The sequence below is a fragment of the Microtus oregoni genome, unplaced genomic scaffold (genome assembly GCF_018167655.1).
Source record: "Microtus oregoni isolate MIOR12 unplaced genomic scaffold, Mior012 000053F_ref0000044, whole genome shotgun sequence".
Classification (NCBI taxonomy): Eukaryota; Metazoa; Chordata; class Mammalia; order Rodentia; family Cricetidae; genus Microtus; species Microtus oregoni.
Window position 1 is genome coordinate 7,987,883 of NW_024543829.1, and position 20,789 is coordinate 8,008,671.

Consider the following 20,789-nt stretch of genomic DNA (forward strand, 5'->3'; position numbering starts at 1 on the left):
GCTGCCTGCATTTTAAAAATTACCATCAAGGAAGAATCGGTGCCTTGAGAGGGTGTGCCCTTGCACTTTCTTTGTGATCAATATGCCTTTTTCTCTCACAAAGAATATTCAAGGTTTTAGATTATAATAATTAAAACGCATTTTCTTTAAAAAAAAGCCATTCATATAGATTTTTCCAAGTTTTATATACCATGATATGTTCCCAAAGAAAAATGTAAAGGCTGATAGGAACCAATAGATGTTAAAGAATGGGAAACAGTGGAGAGAGGATACGAGAATTTCAAAGAGAGAATAGATTACAGGAGTCTATCTCTGTGCTTCTTTCCTTCAAGGCATGGTGTCAACAGGCTGTCTTTTCTACAAATGTCCAAATATTAGTCAACTATATTTGATATAAGCACTGTAGCCGAAATGAAAGCTAAGTCCTAAATAAGATTGTGAAAACCATACATACGACATAATGTTGGAAATGCAAGACGGGCTCATTGTGTGAAGGGCCCCATTGATAGGCCCTTCTAGGTCAATAATCTCTTCTAGGTCAATAATCACTCTCAATACATTTTTCTTTATCATAATATGGAAAATTTGCTCAAAGAAAAAGAACGCATTGCATAAATCCAGAATGTCACAATTTTATTATATGAAACCAAACTTACAGATGTCTGCAAAGATGACTAAAGATGTGTTTGTCATACTTGAGGGAAAAAAAACAACAATTATGTATCAATAATGTAGATACTCAGTTCCGATGAGTAACTTTTTTGATAGCAAGAGCAACCAAACACACAGGTGGTTTCAAGAGGCTGTGGCTGTGGTCTGGGTCAGTGGTATCTCATTTCCTAACTTTCCAAGAAGCATACAAGAGGACAGAGTCATCTAGTGGTGCACATAAGCATTGCAGTTACTTTGCAAGTTATTTGGTTCAATAACTTTTCAAACTTATCTTTGAAGTCAAAAGTGAGAATTGAAATGTAAAATATGCTAACGCTGAGTTGTGAACTCCAAGGAGTTTAAAAGACATCTTTGATCACACCATTAATGCAGACTAAACACCTCTCCGTAGAGTCCTACTGCACCAAGGTATAAAGTTCATCTTACACAACACTGCAATAGACCTTTGTATCCCGAAAGATATAGGACACGGCTTCTGCCTACCAGGGCTTCACAGATCAATGGCCTTGAATAGCTGGTAACTTAATGCTTAGGCTATTAGCTATTATTTCCCCCACAACAACATAGTCGCTATGCTTGCTTGCAATAGTCCACGGGAATAATTTTACTCAAGCAAATATATATTTAATGTGACTTGTGTGTTTAATGAAGAGAGAGATACAGCCCCACTACCTTCACTTTGTCTTCAGGCACAGGGTCAAGTCTTGTCTGTCCAGGGCTCATGACACTTCTCTGATTCACACCCAGGTCACCAGCATTACCAATGTTATTGTCTTTATAAATACAGTCTAGCCTTGAAAGCAGTGCGAAGTGGAGCCTGCTCCCCTGACTCCACCCAGAGACTCTCAGGGCCCATCTAAGTTTCAGAAAACCTAAGTGCATTCTGCCTTTGGCTTTAAGACCTTGACACTTAAGGGGTTGGTTTTGCCTCTTTCTTTTAATAGTACCTATCGTGAAGCACGGATGACCTTCAAACATGCCGTGTAGCTGGGGTTAACCTTCAGGCATGCATACCAGGGTTACAGGCATGTGCAACCACAGTTTCTAAGTAGTGCACAGTAGCCACGCCACCTACTAACTGAGCCCATTCCTAGCCCAAGTTACAGATGGTGACTTTCAAAACATAGATCCTGCCGAGTGTGGGGGCACAGGATGGGTGAGTAGAAGGCTCTCGGATGAAAGCCCTGCCTCCGATAGCCACTGCTTTGTGACCTAAAACAACGCATTTGACCTCAAAAGGGTCATGCGTTAAAGGATAACGCAGTGTTTGTCTCAACTCGTGGCCAAGAGGAGCACTTAAAAGTATGCAGGTGCCAAATCCAACCCACTCCTGACAAAGTGTGCTCACTGGACCTTCCCAGCTGCTGGCACTCCCCCTCAAGGGGAGGGGTGCTTTGAAGATGTGTGCCTCCTGGGCTTATATTGGCCCGGGCACAGCTCTGCAGGACCCTGTGACCTATCTTGTGTGACCTATCTGTGTCTATCTTGTCCTTTATCCTTGAGCAGTGATGAAAATGGCCCAGCTTCAGTGCAAGGACTTTCAGAGCAGCCTGGTTTCCTAGTCCACCTGCTGGAACAAAATACATGAGACTGGGTCATTCATAAATAACAAATTAAATTTCTCGCAATGTGAGAGGCTGGGAAATGCACAGTCTAGGTCCTGGCTGTTCTGATGAGGGTAGCTCCTAAGGTGACATCTTGTTGCTCCAGCCCCATAGGGGACAGATGTGTCCTCACACAGTGAAAGGGATAGAAGGACAAAAGTATTAGATTATGGTCAGAAGTAAAGCCACCGCACCTCTTAGTATTATTTTATGGATTATGTCAACGTGAACTAGAAAGTGACTTTTTCTCGTTGCATCAAATGCCTGACAAGTAGCATCCTCGGGAAAGGTTTATTCTGCCTCAGTCGGGGGACAGACTGCATCATGGAGAAAGCATGGCCGTGGGAACACAAGCACCACGTGTCACATTGCAGCTGTAGGCATGACACAGAGAGAAGCAGGAAGTGGGGCCACTACCAGACCGCTAGGCACAGCCCTAGTACCACTCTCTCTAAACTGAGGCTGCATCCGCTAAAGATGCTCCTGCCACTAACTCCGCCATGAGCTGGAGACCAAATTCTCCAGCATGGGAGCCCATGAAAGACCCTTCACAGTCAAAACCCAAGACCCAGATATTCAAGCTGTGACACTTGTCTGACGGGTGCCTGGCATCACTTGGGCTTTTATGCCCAGCTCCCTCCCAAGCTGAGCCTCTTGATCTGGGAGGAAAAGCCAGAGATGAAATGGTCCTTAGTATAGAAAGCAAACCCTACCCAGCCATCAGCTACACTGCTGCAGCCTGAGGGAGAGTTGACCTCTAGAAATACTCAGCACCCTAACATTTAAGACTCTCAGCATGTGAAAGGGTAAAGAAGGGTAGGCGAGTCAACTTTTGTCGGCCAAACTATGGTCTTCTTGTAGGGAGCATGAGGCCCTGGCGTGTCCAGCCCAAGTTCCACAGCAATTCACATCAAAGCCACAGTTCCACTCCCAATTCCAATTCCTCATTCCTTCCCTTCCAGCCCTGAGTTCTGTCTGGATCCGCAATCTCACTTCCATCACCCACCCAGGTAGAAGCTCATTATCAGGCCAGAAGGTTTTCTCCCACCACAGAGCCAGGGACCCGTAGTGTCCACAGAAACAAAATGATTTAAAACCATTTGGCTGTCAAGCAAGAGGGCAAAAACCCAGCACAACCTCAGAAAGCTTATGTAATTATTGCCAAGAGACCTTTGTGTGCCGGTGAAAGAGGTGATTATAAACACAAAGAAACTCCTCCCAGCTGTGCAAGTCAATACCGCAGCAGCATATGGAGGCCAGCTCCCTCTGGGTCTGAACCGGTTTGCTCAGGCTATGCCTCCACCCCCTGCTGAGTGGGAAATGGTACCTCCAGACCAGCAGCCAGTGCCTGTCCCTAAACTCACTCTTTTCTCCTCTGCTGTCCTCTGAGAATCTCAAGGAGCCATTTCCTCCAGGCTCTGAGCTACTCCACAAGCCCCATCTCTGATAAAAAGTTGCGGCAATTAAATGTGGGAAGTTCGTTTTGTGTTGTGTTGTGATATAAAGTGTCCAGGATAAAGAGACTTTGAAATCCTTCATCTGGACAGTTTCTGCAAGAACGACTGTCACAGTGGCAGGGACCTCCAGTCTCACTCTCCCGGGGGGGGGGGGGGGGGGGGGGGGGGGGGGGGTATTGACTTGCACAGCTGGGAGGAGTTTCTTTGTGTTTATAATCACCTCTTTCACCGGCACACAAAGGTCTCTTGACAATAATTACATAAGCTTTCTGAGGTTGTGCTGGGTTTTTGCCCTCTTGCTTGACAGCCAAATGGTTTTAAATCATTTTGAGTCGTGGAGACGCTGATGCTTCGGGAAATTTGACACAGACGCACCTGGGATCTATCTCTCAGATAGATTACCCCCTTCCGGCCTGGGTCAGCTCTCTCAGGCCTTCCCTCTGGCAGCCCCTTGCTCCCTCCCTGCTTGGAGTCCTCCTCTGCTCAGCCCCAGCCTCTCCTTTGCTTATCCATCCATCTGAAGACCAGAATCCCAAACACACCAGCAAAAAGGGGGAGCCAGGTCAGGTGTGTCTGTTCTAAGAGTTATGACTGCTGGTAAACTACGCGTGCTCCTTCGGCCTTTAGATGCGGACATGCTCACACCGAGGAACCAAGGCGATTTCTATCTTTCACTAAAGTACCTTTCCTAGAAAGCAAGCCCCTACACTCTTCAAATTCCAAGACCTCTGCCCTCTATTGACTCATAAACTCAGTGGGCAACAGCACGCCTGGGGTTAAGCTCATGACCTTGTCCAGGCCTGTGGCAGGCCAGCCCACCCCTGGGGTGGAGCAACACCCGTGTCTAGCACTTAAACCCGTGCACCTCAGCCGCTGCTGGAGATCTGCGGGCCTTCAGCCCAGAGGGAGTTTGGGCACAGTCTGCGGAGACCTCAAAGGTCTCCTCCGGGAGGCTAGATCGCCAGCACCTCTGGCCATGGCACCGCAGGGACGACTTCTCATCCGCGGGGGTCGCGTGGTCAATGATGACTGCTCACAGGTGGCCGACGTGCTAGTGGAGGACGGCGTGGTGCGGGCGCTGGGACGGGACCTGCTGCCTCCCGGGGACGCGCCCAGGGGGCTGCGCATCCTGGACGCAGCGGGCAAATTGGTCCTGCCCGGAGGCATCGACACACACACGCACATGCAGCTCCCGTTCATGGGCACCCAGTCAGTCGACGACTTCTACCGGGGCACCAAGGTACCCAACTCGCAGGCCTATAATCTGGGGTCTGTGGCGACCCCACCTCTCTCGCTCCTGCGCAGCGCTAGGGACTGGAGTGGAGGCGAGACACCTGAGCTAGCCAGGGTCGCCGAAAGGACGCCCATCTGGGGAGAAGATGCTGCATGCTGTAGTCTCTGGTGCCAAGCCCAGCATATGGCTCTTCTACTCCTATTGGGTGACCTGGCACTCCAGATACTATTTCTTCCTCTTCTCTCTTTTCTCTAGGCGCCATCTTCTGGTGTCTGAAATTCCTCTTCCTCGTGATAATCCACGGAGGTTTCCAAAGCTTTTCTCCTTCTATATGCTTGCTTTTCAAATAGCCTCTACCAACTTCTTCTCCCAGTTCTCCACTCCAGCCGCGAACAAGTGAAAACTCCATTCACCTAGCATAGTGGTTCTCAACCTTCCAAATGCTGCGACCCTCTAATACAGTTCCTCATGTGGTGCTGACCCCAACCATAAAATCATTTTTGTTGCTACTTCATAACTGTAATTTTGCTACTGTTATGAATCATAATGTCAATATCTGATATGCATGGTATCTGATATGTGACCTCTATGAAAGGGTCGTTGGACCCCCAAAGGGATCGTGACCCCCCAGGTTGACAACCACTGAACTAGATGTTACGTTTGTGACTGAGGGGCCTGGGTGAGTTGGAAGCCTATATCCTCTACACTGGACCCAGTCCTACCCTGAGCAGGATTTGAAGACAAGCATTCTAGTAGAGCATCCCCAGCCTTCACGCCAGGGTGACCTCTCCACCCCCTTCTCCCACCCCTTGCTCCAGACAACAACTAATGTGAATTCTTGCTGCTTGAGTACCTGCCCTTAGTGATGATCAGGAAGCGGTCAAATTTGGATCCCAGGAGAGGAAGGAGGCTTGGGGTCTCTAGGGGAAGATCCAGATGCTCAAACCAATGAAATGGTTCCTAAAGGTTTCCTCTGAGCTTCTGAAGCCAGCATGGGGTTAGCAAGGTAGCTTTATAGGAGATGAAAATGGCATTCCTCAGCACCTAGGCTGAAAAGGTCAAGCCTGCACCATTTTCAAGTCTTGCCTCTAAGATGCCTTGAGAGAACTGGCTTATTCCCAAGTGAAGATCACACCAATTCCCTCAAGACCAAGGTTCTTCATTGAATTCCTGTGTCTTAGTGTGTCCAGCCACAGAGACCTGGTACAGAATGACAGGCTCTCAGAGAAGCCCACAGTTGTTTATTTCAGTTACTAGCCTGGTCTGTGAACACTTTACCCTCCACACCCCGCCCCCACCAACATCCCCAGTCCTCTGTGACTGCCCAGAACAGGTCACAGAAAGGAGAAAAGCAGGCATATTTGACCCAGAAAGAAGGGTCAGGGGCCGTCTGCCTAATGTAACTCATCTTCTTAGTTACTTATTACCAATGATATCAATGTGATAAGAAATATCTTTTTTTGCAGGGTGAGCTGTTATCTCCTTTCAAAATAAGAGTTCTGTATTATGACTATCTCTATTTCTCTTTTTTTAAATATTTATTTATTTGTTTTTATTATGTATACAGTATTCTTCCTGCAGGTCTCATTACAGATGGTTGTGAGCCACCATGTGGTTGCTGGGAATTGAACTCAGGACCTTTGGAAGAGCAGGCAATGCTCTTAACCGCTGAGCCATCTCTCCAGTCCCTCTATTTCTCTTTTTATAAAATGTCATGAACTCATTTTTTTAGATTTGGGATGAATATATAACAATTCATGGTTATAGGTAAGTAGAAAAATAACAGATAAATAGAAAGAAGAAAAGCATCTCAAAACACCTTCTCAACACCCACCCATGTTTTGGTCTATTCCCTTATGCTTCTTAATTTTGTACACCGTGGATACTTGACACCATTTTGGCGCGCGCGCGTGTGTGTGTGTGTGTGTGTGTGTGTGTGAGAGACTGGGAGCATGTAAACCTGCACGTGAAGCCCTGTGACTAGCTACTGTTGTTACACTGTTAACCTTTTCTGTTATCTCAGACTCCTCATCGGCAGCAGGTCACCAATCTCAGATCTGACTTTAAGAACCCCTGTTTGCAGAGCGGGGAGCAGCTGTCCTGTCTACCACTTGCCAGACTCACTTCAGCATCCCCCTTCAAGGCTGAGCAGTGACTTTTCCTTCCTTTATTTCTGATCAGGGATCCAGACGAAGCAGCTACACAGAGGAGTCTGGAACGCTGAGGACAAGGGACATGTCTTCCCTTTCTTAGGGATCAGCTGTGTGTGTCCTAAGGTCCAGGCAGCTGGTTCTTTGTCTTCTACTCAGTCTGTGGACATTCTAGAATCTCACAGCACAGAGAGACTTATACTTCCTCCCTGAGAAGGTGTCTCCTTGCAGCTGTGATAGCCTGCTGCCAGTGTGGGAAGGGACTTACCCACCAGCTGACTCTTTAGGTATTGCTCCATTTAAAGACTGTCACGTGTTAAACAAAACCTTTTTCTTAATGAGCCGAGTATGTCAAGCAGGAATTGATGTGAGCAGAGAGAGCAAGGTCGAAGGTTTTGTAAACACACAATATCTGCTAAATACCAGAGAGTACTCCCAAAGGGTCTGAATGTTAACCTTAAAAATGGTTGCTGAATCCCAGGATGAGAGTTGAGAAAGGCCCAGGAAGAGACAGGGCTTCCTAAGGGAACTGAATGAGGAAGGGCCAGACCCACACAAGCATTGGGCACAGGCCTGAGCTCTGGAAAGAGACGCCATGAGGTCCTTTTGTCTTCCCTCCTAGACTTCACAACAGCTCTCAAGGTGGTGTTGATGAGCCCTTGGTGTGTGAAATTAGGGACCAAGAGACCTTTTGTAGGCAATGAAAGTATTACAGATTTCAGTGCCTGGAGAAACACCATTTTAATGCTGTTAACTGACATTTATCCCACGCAGATCACACTGTGTACCAATTGGGCTAAATTATCCATTATCCTTTATAGTCATAGGTGCCATTGCCTACATTTTTTATCAACTGAAGAAAGAATTGAAACAAGTTAGCCGACAAGGTGGCACTCCTCAGAAATGTCCAAGTTAAAGGCTTTTCAAAAGCCAGCACAGCTTAACTCCATCCCTACCGCTCTGTCCTCTAAGGCTCTGTGCTTTTGGGGAAACAGCCAATGTTCTGATCTATCAGAGTGGCCGATGATGGAGGAGCGAGCCATACAGCGTATGTGTGAAGGTGAGCTGCAGTCGTCCTTATGGTGGCCCAGCTCTTCACCTCACCAGAGCTGGAGGCAGTTAAAGCTATCAGAATGAATACGCAAACCACAGGTATTAGATTCCTAGGGCATCCAAATACGCATTTATAGCCACACCACCTTCAAGGGCATAGAAAGAAGGGTCTTGTGCACAGAAAGCCACAAAGCGAATATGATCTAGTATGCTTTCAGGAGATGAACCCAAAAGGTTAGAGCAGAGCTGTGTGCTTTGTGCAGCCCCAACGATGATCAATTACAACATCTGACAAGTGGAAGGGGACTGTTTGTGGAGTCCTTTTGCTATTGGTCACGTGATTGTGACCCAATTTAAAGAGTGAAATATAGGGCCAACTAAAGGTTATGTGTTTTGTAACTCTAATTCATGTCAGGCATTGGTTAAAACCCTGTAATGGATTTATGTAATTACAGGTAAAAGCTTTCTGCCTGGGGTAACGAATGGAACCGGCGTTCTGCTGTGGGGGAGTCCTCTTCATCTTGTTGTGGCTCAACCCCAGATGTAGAGTGATCTTCCGAGAATCCAGTAGCTACAGAGAACAATGTGATTTTCAAATTCGGTAGATATTGTGAATTCAATAAACCTGAAGGGATTACATTTTGGCTCTTAACTACATTCTGCAAGTGTTCAAATCTATGTATTTATGATGAGACAAAGGCCCAGGGTGGGTGGATGGACATGCATTCAAAAGCAGAGACTGAGTTGCAGCTGGCAGTGGACCCATCCTCCTAAAAACTGGGGAAACATCCCAGCGTGCTTTTTTCTTTTTCTTCTTGTCTGTTTTCTTCTGTCACTTTCTTTTTCTTTTCTTCCTTTCTCTTTTTTGTAAAGGACCGACAGTTCTGCTTTGCTTTGGAGAGTCTTGGTGAAATGCCACGAGGATGATCACGTCCAAGGGGTATGATTAAGCATTTTTACAGCTGTATTTATAGAGCTTTCTCACCTTGTAGAAGAATCCTTGAAATCCCCTTTTCTATTGCTTGCCAGAATTAGACTTTGCTAAAGAGCTGGGTGGGTGACCCAGTGACCTCCAGCACATCACTTCCTGCCTTGGGTTTGTCAGCATTCTCTGGGTAAATAATTCAGTTAATAAAAGCTGTTAAAACTCTCTTTTAAACCAATATATACTTGTCATCTATCCCTTAGCAAGTTGCTGGAGATTTTATAGATGCTCAGTGTCTGTCAGTATAAAAAACTGCATTTAAAAATAAAAATATGCAATAGAATAAAGAAAAATAGAATTTAAGTGACCTACAGTCTTAAGATTTTTCTGCCTATCCACTGGTGCTTCTCTCTGCAGGGAGTTATACAAAAACGTGTTTATTCCATGGACTTTGCAGAGTTAGCAGTGTTCATTAAATGCTTCTCTGTGTCATTAAATGTCACAGGGGTATACAACCTTGTGGTCCATCATTCTTGTTCATACTGTTTCAATTTTTTCTGTTTAAACCTCTGTAATTCTTGGGTATCAAGGTGTATTTCTAACAATTTTCAGACTTCACAACTTGGAAATCCCAGAAACACCCCAAAGTTGGGGCATTGCAAACCAAATGTACCCACCTTCCAAGCTTTTCTTTCTGTTTCTCTGATTGATGGCTACACTCTCTTGTCTCCATGGTGGTGTCTCAGGGTTTCATTGTTGCTATTATTGTTGTTTGCTACTGTGTAACAACTAGCCAGATAGGGCAGTTGTTGTTCGGATGCTTGCTAGTTGCCTGGGAAGTCATTCCCAGAATATCTTGCCTGGATAAGTAAATGTTAGACACATCTTAAAGGAACTTGATATTCCCAGAATATCCACAGTTTGTGCTCCTTTATTGCCCTCACTTCGCATCCTGGCCATGGGCACAGATTGGCTTTAAACAGAAAGCTACTCCAGCTTAAAGGAAAAAAAAAACCCAACACTTCCTAATTTTAAAATTACCTTGTTTCTTTAATTACTAGACAGGCTAAGCTCTGAATGAGTGTGTTCTGTTAATGTTTGGTTGTTGCAGTTCTGAGCATTTGTACTTTTGTGCTTTTAAAGATTGTCTATTTAATGACCATAAAGTTAATTTTTGGACTACTCCAAAGGAGGAGAAATAAGGTCTCAAAAATAAACTTGGAACGCTGACGTTAAACGGGGCTTTGTCCAGCTGGGGGAGGCTGCATGCGAGGAGTTGTCTAAGCCCAGAACTGGCCTCCCTCTGCCGTTCAGACTCGGACACTCCGTATGTTTCACTTCCAGGCTTTCTTTGTTGCTTGCCTGACTGACGTGTTCTCATGCTCAGCAAACCAAGGTCTCCATGGTTCTGTCAGGAATCCCTCTTTCACTGTCCTGGGTTGTAATTGGGAACATGAGAATTAGAATGGCAACAGTTAGTTTTGTCAGAGAAGACCGATTTTTTTTTTTTTTAAGAAAATTCATGCATGTAGGTGGAGATTCGTGAGAAATGTCTTTCCAGCAATTGCTTAGAACTCGGGGCTTGTGCACCATCTGAAGAAAAGGAGCGGAAAAAGAGGCCTAGACAAGAATACAAATAACTTCCTCTTAAGGGTGGTTGGGGAGGTGAGACACATGTGTGGGGAGACAAATAAGTTCTAGGAAAGAGAAATGGACCATAGGGAAACAGATGAGGAAAGGGCAGCTTTGCCATGACGTTGGTTTAGGCTTCTAGGCCACGGTGATGAGTCACCCATCCCTGGACGCAAAACTTGGGGGTGGGAGGGTGTTTATGACTGGATCCTTGAGCATGACTCTACTTGAGGGCAGAGGTGAGCGCACAGAAAATACCTGACTTCATGTCTTTGAGCTACAGTGGCATATTTTGGATACCTAACTGCCAACTAATCATGATAATTTCTTTAGATATTTTTCAAAATTATATTGGTTTAGGAAAATGGCAGCAGTAGCTTCTTCTCTTCAGACTATGATTTCTCCAGCCATGAGTGGACAGTTGGCTTGGTTTACAGTACTAAACATGAATTCCTTCCTGTTGAACAGATCTTAAGTCCAGTTAACCAGCAGCTGGTTACCCTGAGATTAAAGTACTACTATGGCACCATTTTGCCTGCCCAGTCATTCTCATTGTGGAGCGCCTTTTGTTTACACCTGAGTGGGACTACCAATTGCTCTTCTCTCTTGGCAGCTTTCACAGAACCTACTGGTACTGTATGAGAAAGTCTATAAGGAGGAAGCTTCCAGGTCAGTTTCGTCTTGATTCCTCCAAGTCCTGTATTGAAAGTGTGTGGCGTCTTCAGCAATAAGGTCTCACCTTCAAGTACTAGGAAGTATCCAAGACAGTGCTGTGGCTTCCGTAGAGCCTGGGTGCACACTGATCTGGGAAACTTTGAACAGCACTGAGCATCAGCCTTCCGCTGTGCCCAGAGTCTGCTTCTCACATTCACAAGGAAGGATCTAGGACCAGGGACAGCCAAAATTTAGGGAAACAGAATTTCCTGCTAACTTGCAACATGCATAGGTTTCAACTTGTGAATGGGAAAGACAACCATCATTCCCCCAGCTCAAAACTTTTGAGCAGCTTGCCCCCTCCCTTCCTCCCCTTTAAACACTCATGAGCCAAGCACTGTAATGGGCACAGGGAGTGCAGAAACAAAGCAGCATCAATAATGGGGTCAACCTTCCCTGGAGGACTCTAGACTGTGACCAAGGTTAAGAAGAAATCAGTAGGTAAGGTCAAGAAGAGATGGGGGGAGGGAAGAGAAGGCACGACATCCCTCTCTGGGGTGGAAAGGACACCTTCAAAACTCAAACACACTTACGGGATTGGGACTTAAGTTGAGACTGTAAAATCTGTTGGCGTACATTTTAGGACTATATGAAAGCTACCAGTTCATCCCAGAGCTTTTCTCCCTAAGGCCCAGCTGGACTATGAGGTTTTTGTTGTTGTTTTGTTTTGTTTTGTTTTTAGTTTTATTTAGGTCCTGTGGTAGATTTTAGTGAACCGGAGTCACACTTTTCAGGATGAGCTTAGACACAAAAAATGGGTAACACCGTAAAATAGAAGAATATGCTTTGGGGACTTTTCAGTATTGTCTTATAACCTGATATATTCTTCAATAAGAACTTGTGTTATGTGACATTATGATCCACTGTGGGATAGTTTATGTCTAGGTAAGTTCTATTGTATTTACACTAGAGACGTGGTAGGCTCTTTTGTCCCCCAAATGGGGATTTAGATAAATTAGAAGGCTTTCAAGGGCAGCAAGCCAAAGAAATTAGGAGCTGGGAGAATTTATTTATGAGCCAAGATTAGGAACGGTTAAAGCATTTTGCTGGCTAACTGACAGGTAAAGGGGCTGTCAATCAGGAGTAAAGACAGCAGAAATGATGGTTTCAAGTCCCATTTGGGCTCCTATTTGCCCTATATGCAACCATTGTCCTGTCTTTCTCCCTTGGACACTGCCATTTTATATGGTCCTGGATGGCCTTGATTCTGTCCTTCCCCACAGCCTGCTGAATTTCTTCTCCCAGGTCCCCTCCTCAGAGTCTCCCTTCTCCCCATTTGCTGTCCCCAGGAACATGAGTTCTGAAGCACGTGGAAACATGTCTACTCCAAGCCCAGTACACGTCTGTGCTGGAAACATGTCTACTCTCCTTCTGCCACGTATTCTCACTACTGTTCTCTGCTCGGTCTCCTCTGCTCTGTCATGAGGTCAGCAATACTGAAGAGCTGGAGAGACGATTGAAAGGTGTATACTCCAAGTTAGTTATTTCTGAGCACAGGCAGGCATGCATTGTGTGTTAGATACCATCATGATGGTTGACAGCTCCCATATGTAGGTCCTACTCTTAAATCCAAACGTGACCAGATCCCTGATTTGAATCTTCCTCTCTGAATTCCCAGCAGCCTTTTCTGTAACTCTTACAGGCAATTGTGTAAAGTTCCCCCACAATTAGTATTTTCCATAGTCTACTGATGTTAGAAGTGGACCTGCCATCTGTTACTCCAGGATGTTGTATTACAATGATCTGTTTCTCCCTCTAGACCAGCAGTTCTCAACCTGTGAGTGTGACCCCTTTGGAAACCCTCCTCTCCAAAAATATTTACATTATGATTCATAACAGTAGCAAAATTACAGTTATGAAGTAGCAATGAAAATAATTGTATGGTTGGAGGTCACACACCGTGAGGAACTGTATTAAGGGGTCGTTAGGCAGGCTGAGAAGCACTGCTAAGGGCTATGCACACCCTGAAGGAAGAGGAAAGAACTCATGGTTACTTGCATGGCCCTTCCAGCTTCCTCCAATCCATGTAAAGGCTGTGTGTGATGGCATCGTTTTTATAACATTTTTATCAGTAAATAATTCAAATGCAGCGCAACTCAGCCATTTAACAGTGCGGTTCCATAGTTTCTGGAATACTGACAGAATGGTAGAGACATCACCAGTCTGTTTTAGAGCATTCCTACGGCCCTCTGTCCCTCTGCCTGCCAAACTCTATCTTCGGCCCATCCTCCTCTCACGCATCTTCAGCCCTAGTCAACCTCCACGCCCCTTTCTGTCCCTGTGGACTTTTCTCTCTGGAACATATTCCACAGATTGTGCAATGTGTGCTCTTCCATGACTGGCTCCTTTCATCTGGTGTCAAGATTTTTAGAGTCCATCTATGTTGTGGCAAGGGTCCCTATGTCATCCCTTTCTAAGGCCAAATCCTGGGCCATTGTTTATCTAATCATCAACCACTGGGCACTTGGAAAATTTCTACTGTTGGCTACGGTAACAAATACTGGCTTGAATCTTTGTGTCCTGGGCTTGGGGTAGCCATGTTTCCACGGACCATGTGTGTATACTAAAGAGTAGGCTCACTGTGTCACGCTCACTATGTTAACTTCCTGAGAACCCCCAAGGTGTCTGCAGCATTATATATTCTCACCATCTGTAGCCTAGGTTGGACACCTTGATGATAATTTTTAACAGGTTCATGGCAAAAATGCCCTGAGAAAATACAGAAAAATGGTTATTTACAAAGCATTTGCATTGTATGAGATAATGTGAAGAGTCTTGGTGCATACAGAGCAGGGTGTGCCCATAGCTTGTGCCATTACCATGCAATTGCAGATAAAGGAATTGAGCATGCACCATTTTTAATCCACTAGGAGTGATGGCACCAGCTCCCCGCGTCCTGAGGACCACTGTGTCTGATTTCTGTGCATCTCATGTGTGGTGGGTTTCTCTATATCTGTAGACTTAGAAACATTTTTTTCTAACACTTTAACTATTTCCTACTAGAAAAAATTCCCCCTGTCCTTGAGGGACACTTTATTGTATTGGAGAGTCACTTGAAAAAGGAAGAAGGTGACAAGATTAATCTCTGTTCAAATAAAAATACAAAACCTGAATTTTTTCCCAAGTCTTGCCTTTGTTTCTTAGTAAATGCAAATATGTGTTTTCTGCATGAATAAGGACACTGTTATTTAAAGGTGGTAACAAAGGGTAGAATCTTATATAAAAAAGTAAGGCGGTTAAAAGTAGAATGAAGTGGAACCTCGCCAAGCGACTGAAGGAGAACAAAAATATTCCATAAAGTGAGCATGAGGGAGAACCGAGCTGACAGTCCCGGCTGTGAGAGCCCTGGCTGCACCTGGGCTGCGGTGTGGGAATAAAGGGGCAGGAGTGAGGTTGGGGAGTCACTGTCCCTCTTGGATCTCAGGAAGTGAGCTGCAGCGTGTGTTAGACACACGGAGCAATTCCTAACTATAAACCAACGGCTCCTGGCAGGCTAGAGAGCGGTTCCCAGAAGGCAACTGTGCTAAGCACTTTATACGCCGTGCCCTAGCCGGATCCCCCTCCCTAGCTGAGGGCATGGATGCAGGCATTGCCCTCACTTCTCCCATAAACAATAAGGATACAGAAGAAACTGCTCCAGAGACCCAGCTAGGCTCAGAATCTGAGTGCTGTACTATAGAGCCACGGAACCCCCAGAGTCCCTGCTCTAAACTATGGGGCCACCATCCTTCTATGATTATGTTTGTTTTCCACACCTACATTGTTTGAGTACAGCAATTAAAAACACATTAACCACCTTGTGATTTTCGTTTAAATTAAATCTATTTAAATAATGAGTCAAAGGCATTTGTTTTTGTAATAGTTTTTAAATTACTTGTAATATAGCCTAAGAGGCTGCCAGGTCTATCGAGGTTTGGAGCAGGATGCAGGGACTCAGGGACCAAGTTTATGAAGATTAAACTTCATTCCAGAGGCAGCAAGAACATTAGCTTTCTGAAATTTTCGGCTGGCAGAGAATAACAGGTGCTTAAGGAGTGTGGTGTGTTGCCTGCTGTAAACATTGTGTAGTGATCAAAACGGGGTAGTTACCATATCCATTGCCTCAAATAGTTAGCATCTCTCTGTGGTGAGAACGTTCCAAACCTTCTCCTCTAGCTATCACAAGGCACACAGCACAGTTGTTTGTGATGTCCGCTCTACTGGGCAGTGGAAACCAGGATGTATCCCCCTTGGTCGCTCTACTGTGTTACCGAAACCAGAGGGTGTTCCCCTTGTCTAACAGCAGCTTTGTTGCCCCACCCCACCTTTTTTAACCTTTTGAGCCAAGTGTCTCATCTGTGGTTGGAAGCGTCCCTCCATGGAGGGTCTGTGGGTGGGTATTTAGCACAGAACTAGAGAAAGACCAACTAGGAACCTACTAAAATTGTGACCGTTGAAAACAAAAGGGTTCCGAGCTAAAGCCGGAGCAGGCAGCTACCACAGGTGTCAATCAAAGAAAGACGAAAGGGTCCCCAGCAGTTTGAGGGTGCAGGGGCTTTAGCCTTGAAAGTTTTCCAGGGTTCTTTGAGTGAATCACAGGACTGCCAGCGATGTAGTGGCTCATAGGGCTGCTGGGGATATGATTCCCTATGACAGATCCCAAGGAAATGGGATTTTACAATACCAGGTGTAGTTTTTGTTTTTGTTAATTGCTTATACATTTTCTACTTTTCCCCACCTGAGGGTTTCTGCTTGGTTGTTTTCTGAGAAAGGATCTCGCTCTGTAGCCCGGGCTAAACACCCACTCACCGCCACCCTTTTGCTTCAGCCACTGAGGAATTAGGATTGCGGGCATGAGTCGGCAAGCCCACCCATTTCAGTTTTCCTTCACAGTCCTGTTTTCTTTTCCAGAAACAGTTCCAGGTATTTTAAGACTTTGTCTTTTAGTTTCTGGGAAATCTATTCAAACCCTTCAGGTAGTTTAAAAGGCAGCATCTTTGGCATTTCCTTGGTATCAGATTAGCCCAGAGGCTTGCAGATGTGCTGTTTTCTCCGAGCTATGGATGACTAACTGACCAGAACCCTCTTGTGATTGCAGGCTGCCTTAGCTGGGGGTACCACCATGATCATCGACTTCGCCATCCCTCAGAAAGGCAGCTCCCTCCTCGAAGCCTTTGAGACCTGGCGCAGCTGGGCAGACCCCAATGTCTGCTGTGACTATAGCCTACATGTGGCGGTGACGTGGTGGAATGACAAGGTGAGGCAGCTGGCTTCCAATGTGTTCTGTTTGGTCCCCTTGTCCTTGGCTCTGCATGGGAGCAAGGAACTGGCAATGTCCAATGGCAAACCCCGGTTATGTCCCTGCCTCGGGGGTGACTGGGGGACTGGTGGGGTGGGTTCTCGTTGCACTTTTCTTCTGAATCTGTTGGATTCTGAGTACTGTGAAAGATTGCAGTCTCAACATTAGACTGTAAAAACATCATCACGGAAAGCACACAGTGAGACTCCATCCTGCTTGCTCACAGAATCATCCTGTGTTTAATACAGGAATTGCGCAGGTTTCCTCTACTCTCCACGGTACCTATTCCTCTTAGTGTCAACGTCAACATGCCTAGAATCTTAAAAAATGTATTAGAAAATTTTAACGTAGGAGAAAACATCAAAGAAGTTCTAAGTTTAGAATTCCTTCAAATTAGAGGCCTCCATTCCTACCCCTGACAGGAGAAGTCAGGATGGGATCCTTTCCAAGGCCCCTCCCAGCTGAATCCAGGGGTGACTTAGCTCTCCCAACACTACTTGGTTGTTGTCACTGTCATGAGTCCCCCAGAGACCACCAGGAGTCCCAGTTCATATGCCAAAGCAAAGAGCCTTTATCACAAGCTTAAGCCTGGGCTCTCACCCATCCGTTCTGTCACAGTGGCTGGATCAGGGAGAGCATTGAGCTCAGCTGTGGCAGGGTTTTGAAGGAGCAAAGGATGGCGGGTAAGAGAATTCTGGATTCAGATGGGGGTTGTACTCCTGATTGGGCAGGAGTGAGGTAACAGAAATCTTATCAAACAGGGATTGGTACTGGCGTTGCTGTAAGGAAATTGGCAACCTATATACAAGTTAGGGAAGCTAGTCTCAGTGTTCTGAAGCAGCTAGTACTTGTTTGTCTCAATTCTGATTGGTTCCCCACAGGGTACAATCTGTGACTTTTCCTGGTTATTGAGATGGTGATGTCTAGTCTCAGTATTGTTAGTTGGCAGCCTGTCATGGCTGCAGTGATGTTGAGTTGGGTCTTTTCTGTCACCTGAGAACCATTTACAACAGACCTCAAAACACTCTCCCGTGCCCAATAATTAGTTAGGCCATGAAAATGATAAGAGTCAGATGAAGAAGATGACTTTGAGAGCCATTAAAATACGTTGGTTTTCTACTGAAAATTTGTGTGTGTGCCCTGAAAGAAATTTTCCTTGAGATTTAAACCCTAATTTGTTTCTTCATATTGGATTTCATTCAGAAATTTTAAGGAGGTGGAGTGTGAATCATGGTGACGCTGTTTGAGTAGTTCATTCATCAACCTTTTCAAAGCTTGTTTCAGATACCGAGTGACTAGAAAACAAGTAACAAGTCTGTAGCAAGTAACCCAGCAATAAAAAAAGTAACAAGTCTGTAACAAGTAACCCAGCAATAAAAAATGTAACAAGTTTGTAACAAGTAACCCAGCAATAAAAAAAGTAACAAGTTTGTACCAAGTAACCCAGCAATAAAAAAAAGTAACAAGTCTGTAACAAGTAACCCAGCAATAAAAAAAAGTAACAAGTCTGTAACAAGTAACCCAGCAAACATCAGGGCCATAGTCCACAGCTCAAGCTGATTTCTCTCCACAAACAGGATTCTAAGCCCTGAGCTGGACCTACTTTATACCTTCAAAGGCAAACCCTTCCTTCCTCTCCTTCCTTTCTTCCCTCCCTCCCTTTTCTTTCTTTTCTTCTTTCCCCTCTCCTTCCCTCCCTCTCTTATTTTGTGAGAAGTACAGGCAATGATGGTGGCTTTGACTAGTCCTTTTCATACTTTAACAAGTGCAGAGATCCCCCAAATACAGGTTCTGTTGTGTTCCTATGGCCAAGAGCTCAGTATAGCCTCAAACAGCAGAAGTGTATTCTCTCCCAGTCTTGAAGGTTAGAAGGCCAAGATGTCTTGTGATTGGTTTGTCCTGAGGGCAAACGGCTCTGTCCCATGTCCTTCTAGAAGCTTCTAACTATCTGTGGTAATCTTGCGTGGCCCTTGCCTTAAAGAAGAAGCATTCTGACTTCTGCTTCCATCTCCTTGTACAGGCCTGTATTTCAGCTCATCTTTTTCAAGGCCTCCAGTCATGGGAGATTAGAATGAACATCATTGACATCACAGTAGCTAACCACACTGTGGTGAGCCTACTTCTAAAGGGTTAGGACTTTAGGATAAGGGTTAGGGGACACACAAGACAATTTACTAAAACTTTTTTTTTCCTTTTATGAGGATTCTTTGTAGTCTTTCTCCCCATTTTATTGAAAATAGTTTTTGCCCTCACAGAATATATTCTGTTCACCTGTTTCCCATCCCTCTACTCCTCCCAGTTCCTTCCCAACTCCACTCCCACTCCCATCTTATCTTTCAGATCTTTATTTCTCATTAGAAAAAAAGAGCAGGCTTCTACGAGATAATAATAAAATACAAGGAAATAAAACATGATAAAATAAAAAAATAAAAATTATCCCACTGAAGTTGGAGAAGACAAAGCAAAAGAAGGAAAATCCCAAGAGAAGGCACATGAGACCCTCTCATTTGCACTCTCAGGAATCCCATAAAAATACTAAACTGGTGTTGTAGGAGGCTTGTTTGTTCTCAGCTGCTCAGCCCTGAAATCACACAGAAACTATATTATTTGCAATACTGTTTGGCCAATAGCTTAAGCATATGTCTGGCTAACTCTATGTCCTAAACTAACCCATCTCCATTTCTGTGTATTGCCACGTGGCTGTTGCTTACCAGCAAAGTTTCAGTATGTCTGTCTCTGGCGGGGGGGAGGGGGGCGCTCCATGGCTTCTCCTGACTCCACCTTCTTTCTCCCAGCATTCATTTTAGTTTTCCCTGCCTACCTCTATTCTGCCCTGCACAAGCCCAAGACAAATCCTTTATTAACCAATGGTATCCACAGCATACAGAGGGGGAATCCCACATCGATCTGGATGCCATACTATATACACAGAGGACCTGGTGCAGACCCATGCAGGCCTGTGCATGCTGCCTCAGTCTCTATGAGTTCACATGGGCTTTGCTTTCCCCTCCCCCTCTGGCTCTTACATTCTTTACATCTCTTCTTCTGGGTTCTCTAATCTCTGAGGAGAGGGATCTGATGGAGATAGCCCATTTAGGGCTGACTTTTCCAAGGTCTCTCACTCTGTCTGTGTCTGGCTCTATGTCTCTGTATTTGTTCCACTTGCTGCAGCTTCTCTGGTGATGGCAGAACTCTCTTATCTGTCTGAGTCATGGAAGTCCATTTGTAGTAGTGGGCAAGAGTACCTGCATGTTTAACACGGAGAGGGGCTCACTATGTGGTCACATGTTGGCCTCGTCCACCTGCCTGCACCTCTGAGAAGTGAAATTGCAATGTGCCGACTTGCCCAGCTTGGTGCTTTTTTATTGTTTGTTTTTTGTTTCTTTGAGACAGGGTCTCTCTTCATAGATCTGACTGTCCTAGAACTCACATAGACAAGGCTGGCCTGGAGATCATATAGATCTGCCTCCCAAGTGCTAGGATTAAAGGTGTGCACCACCACACCCTACAGCTTTGTCTGAAAGCTAACCTCTGTGTCTAGGTACTTACTTCATGAATTGTTGATGACATTTTCCACCTCAGTTAATAAGATTTCTCTTTCAGGGTGGGGAGTGCTCTCTTTTTCTGTTATGTTATGAGTGTATATATAGTTGTATGAATTGTTTAAAGAGCGATTTTCAAATATTCAATATTGTCCCAAAGAGAGGCTCTTGCTAGACTCTTAACTTTTGGCAAAGCTGCCCATTTTTTTAAAAAAAAAACTAGATGGCAGGAACCAGGCACTCCTCTGTACATCCGTTGCTTCACCCATTAGGCACCTCATGCTCTAAGAACTAGACGGATGTGTGGAGGAGGTCGATCTCACTGAGCATCAGGGTGTGGATGCAGGAGCGGATGGACATGTGTGTCTGTCAGCTCTGTTGCCATAACAGTGTCCCACGGGTTGGCTGGTTTAATAACAGAATTTACTTCTCGAAGCCAGAAGGCAGGAAGTCCTGTATCAATGCACTTGAAGAGCTAGCTCCCCATGAGGCTTCTCTTTCTGGCTGTGGACAGCTACCTTGTCACAT

At 45.2% G+C, this 20,789-nt stretch overlaps 1 protein-coding gene across 2 annotated transcripts in view; it reads left to right on the forward strand.

Annotated features, from left to right (window-relative positions):
* The first annotated feature begins 4,636 nt into the window (after positions 1-4,636).
* Positions 4,637-20,789, forward strand: part of Dpys (dihydropyrimidinase) — a 66,868-nt gene continuing 50,715 nt past the window's right edge. For both annotated transcript variants that reach the window (XM_041637633.1, XM_041637634.1), the window contains exons 1-2: positions 4,637-4,973; positions 16,519-16,677. In XM_041637633.1, the coding sequence (XP_041493567.1) occupies positions 4,710-4,973; positions 16,519-16,677 (423 nt within the window). In that variant the 5' untranslated portion in view covers positions 4,637-4,709. The remainder of the gene's footprint in view (positions 4,974-16,518; positions 16,678-20,789) is intronic.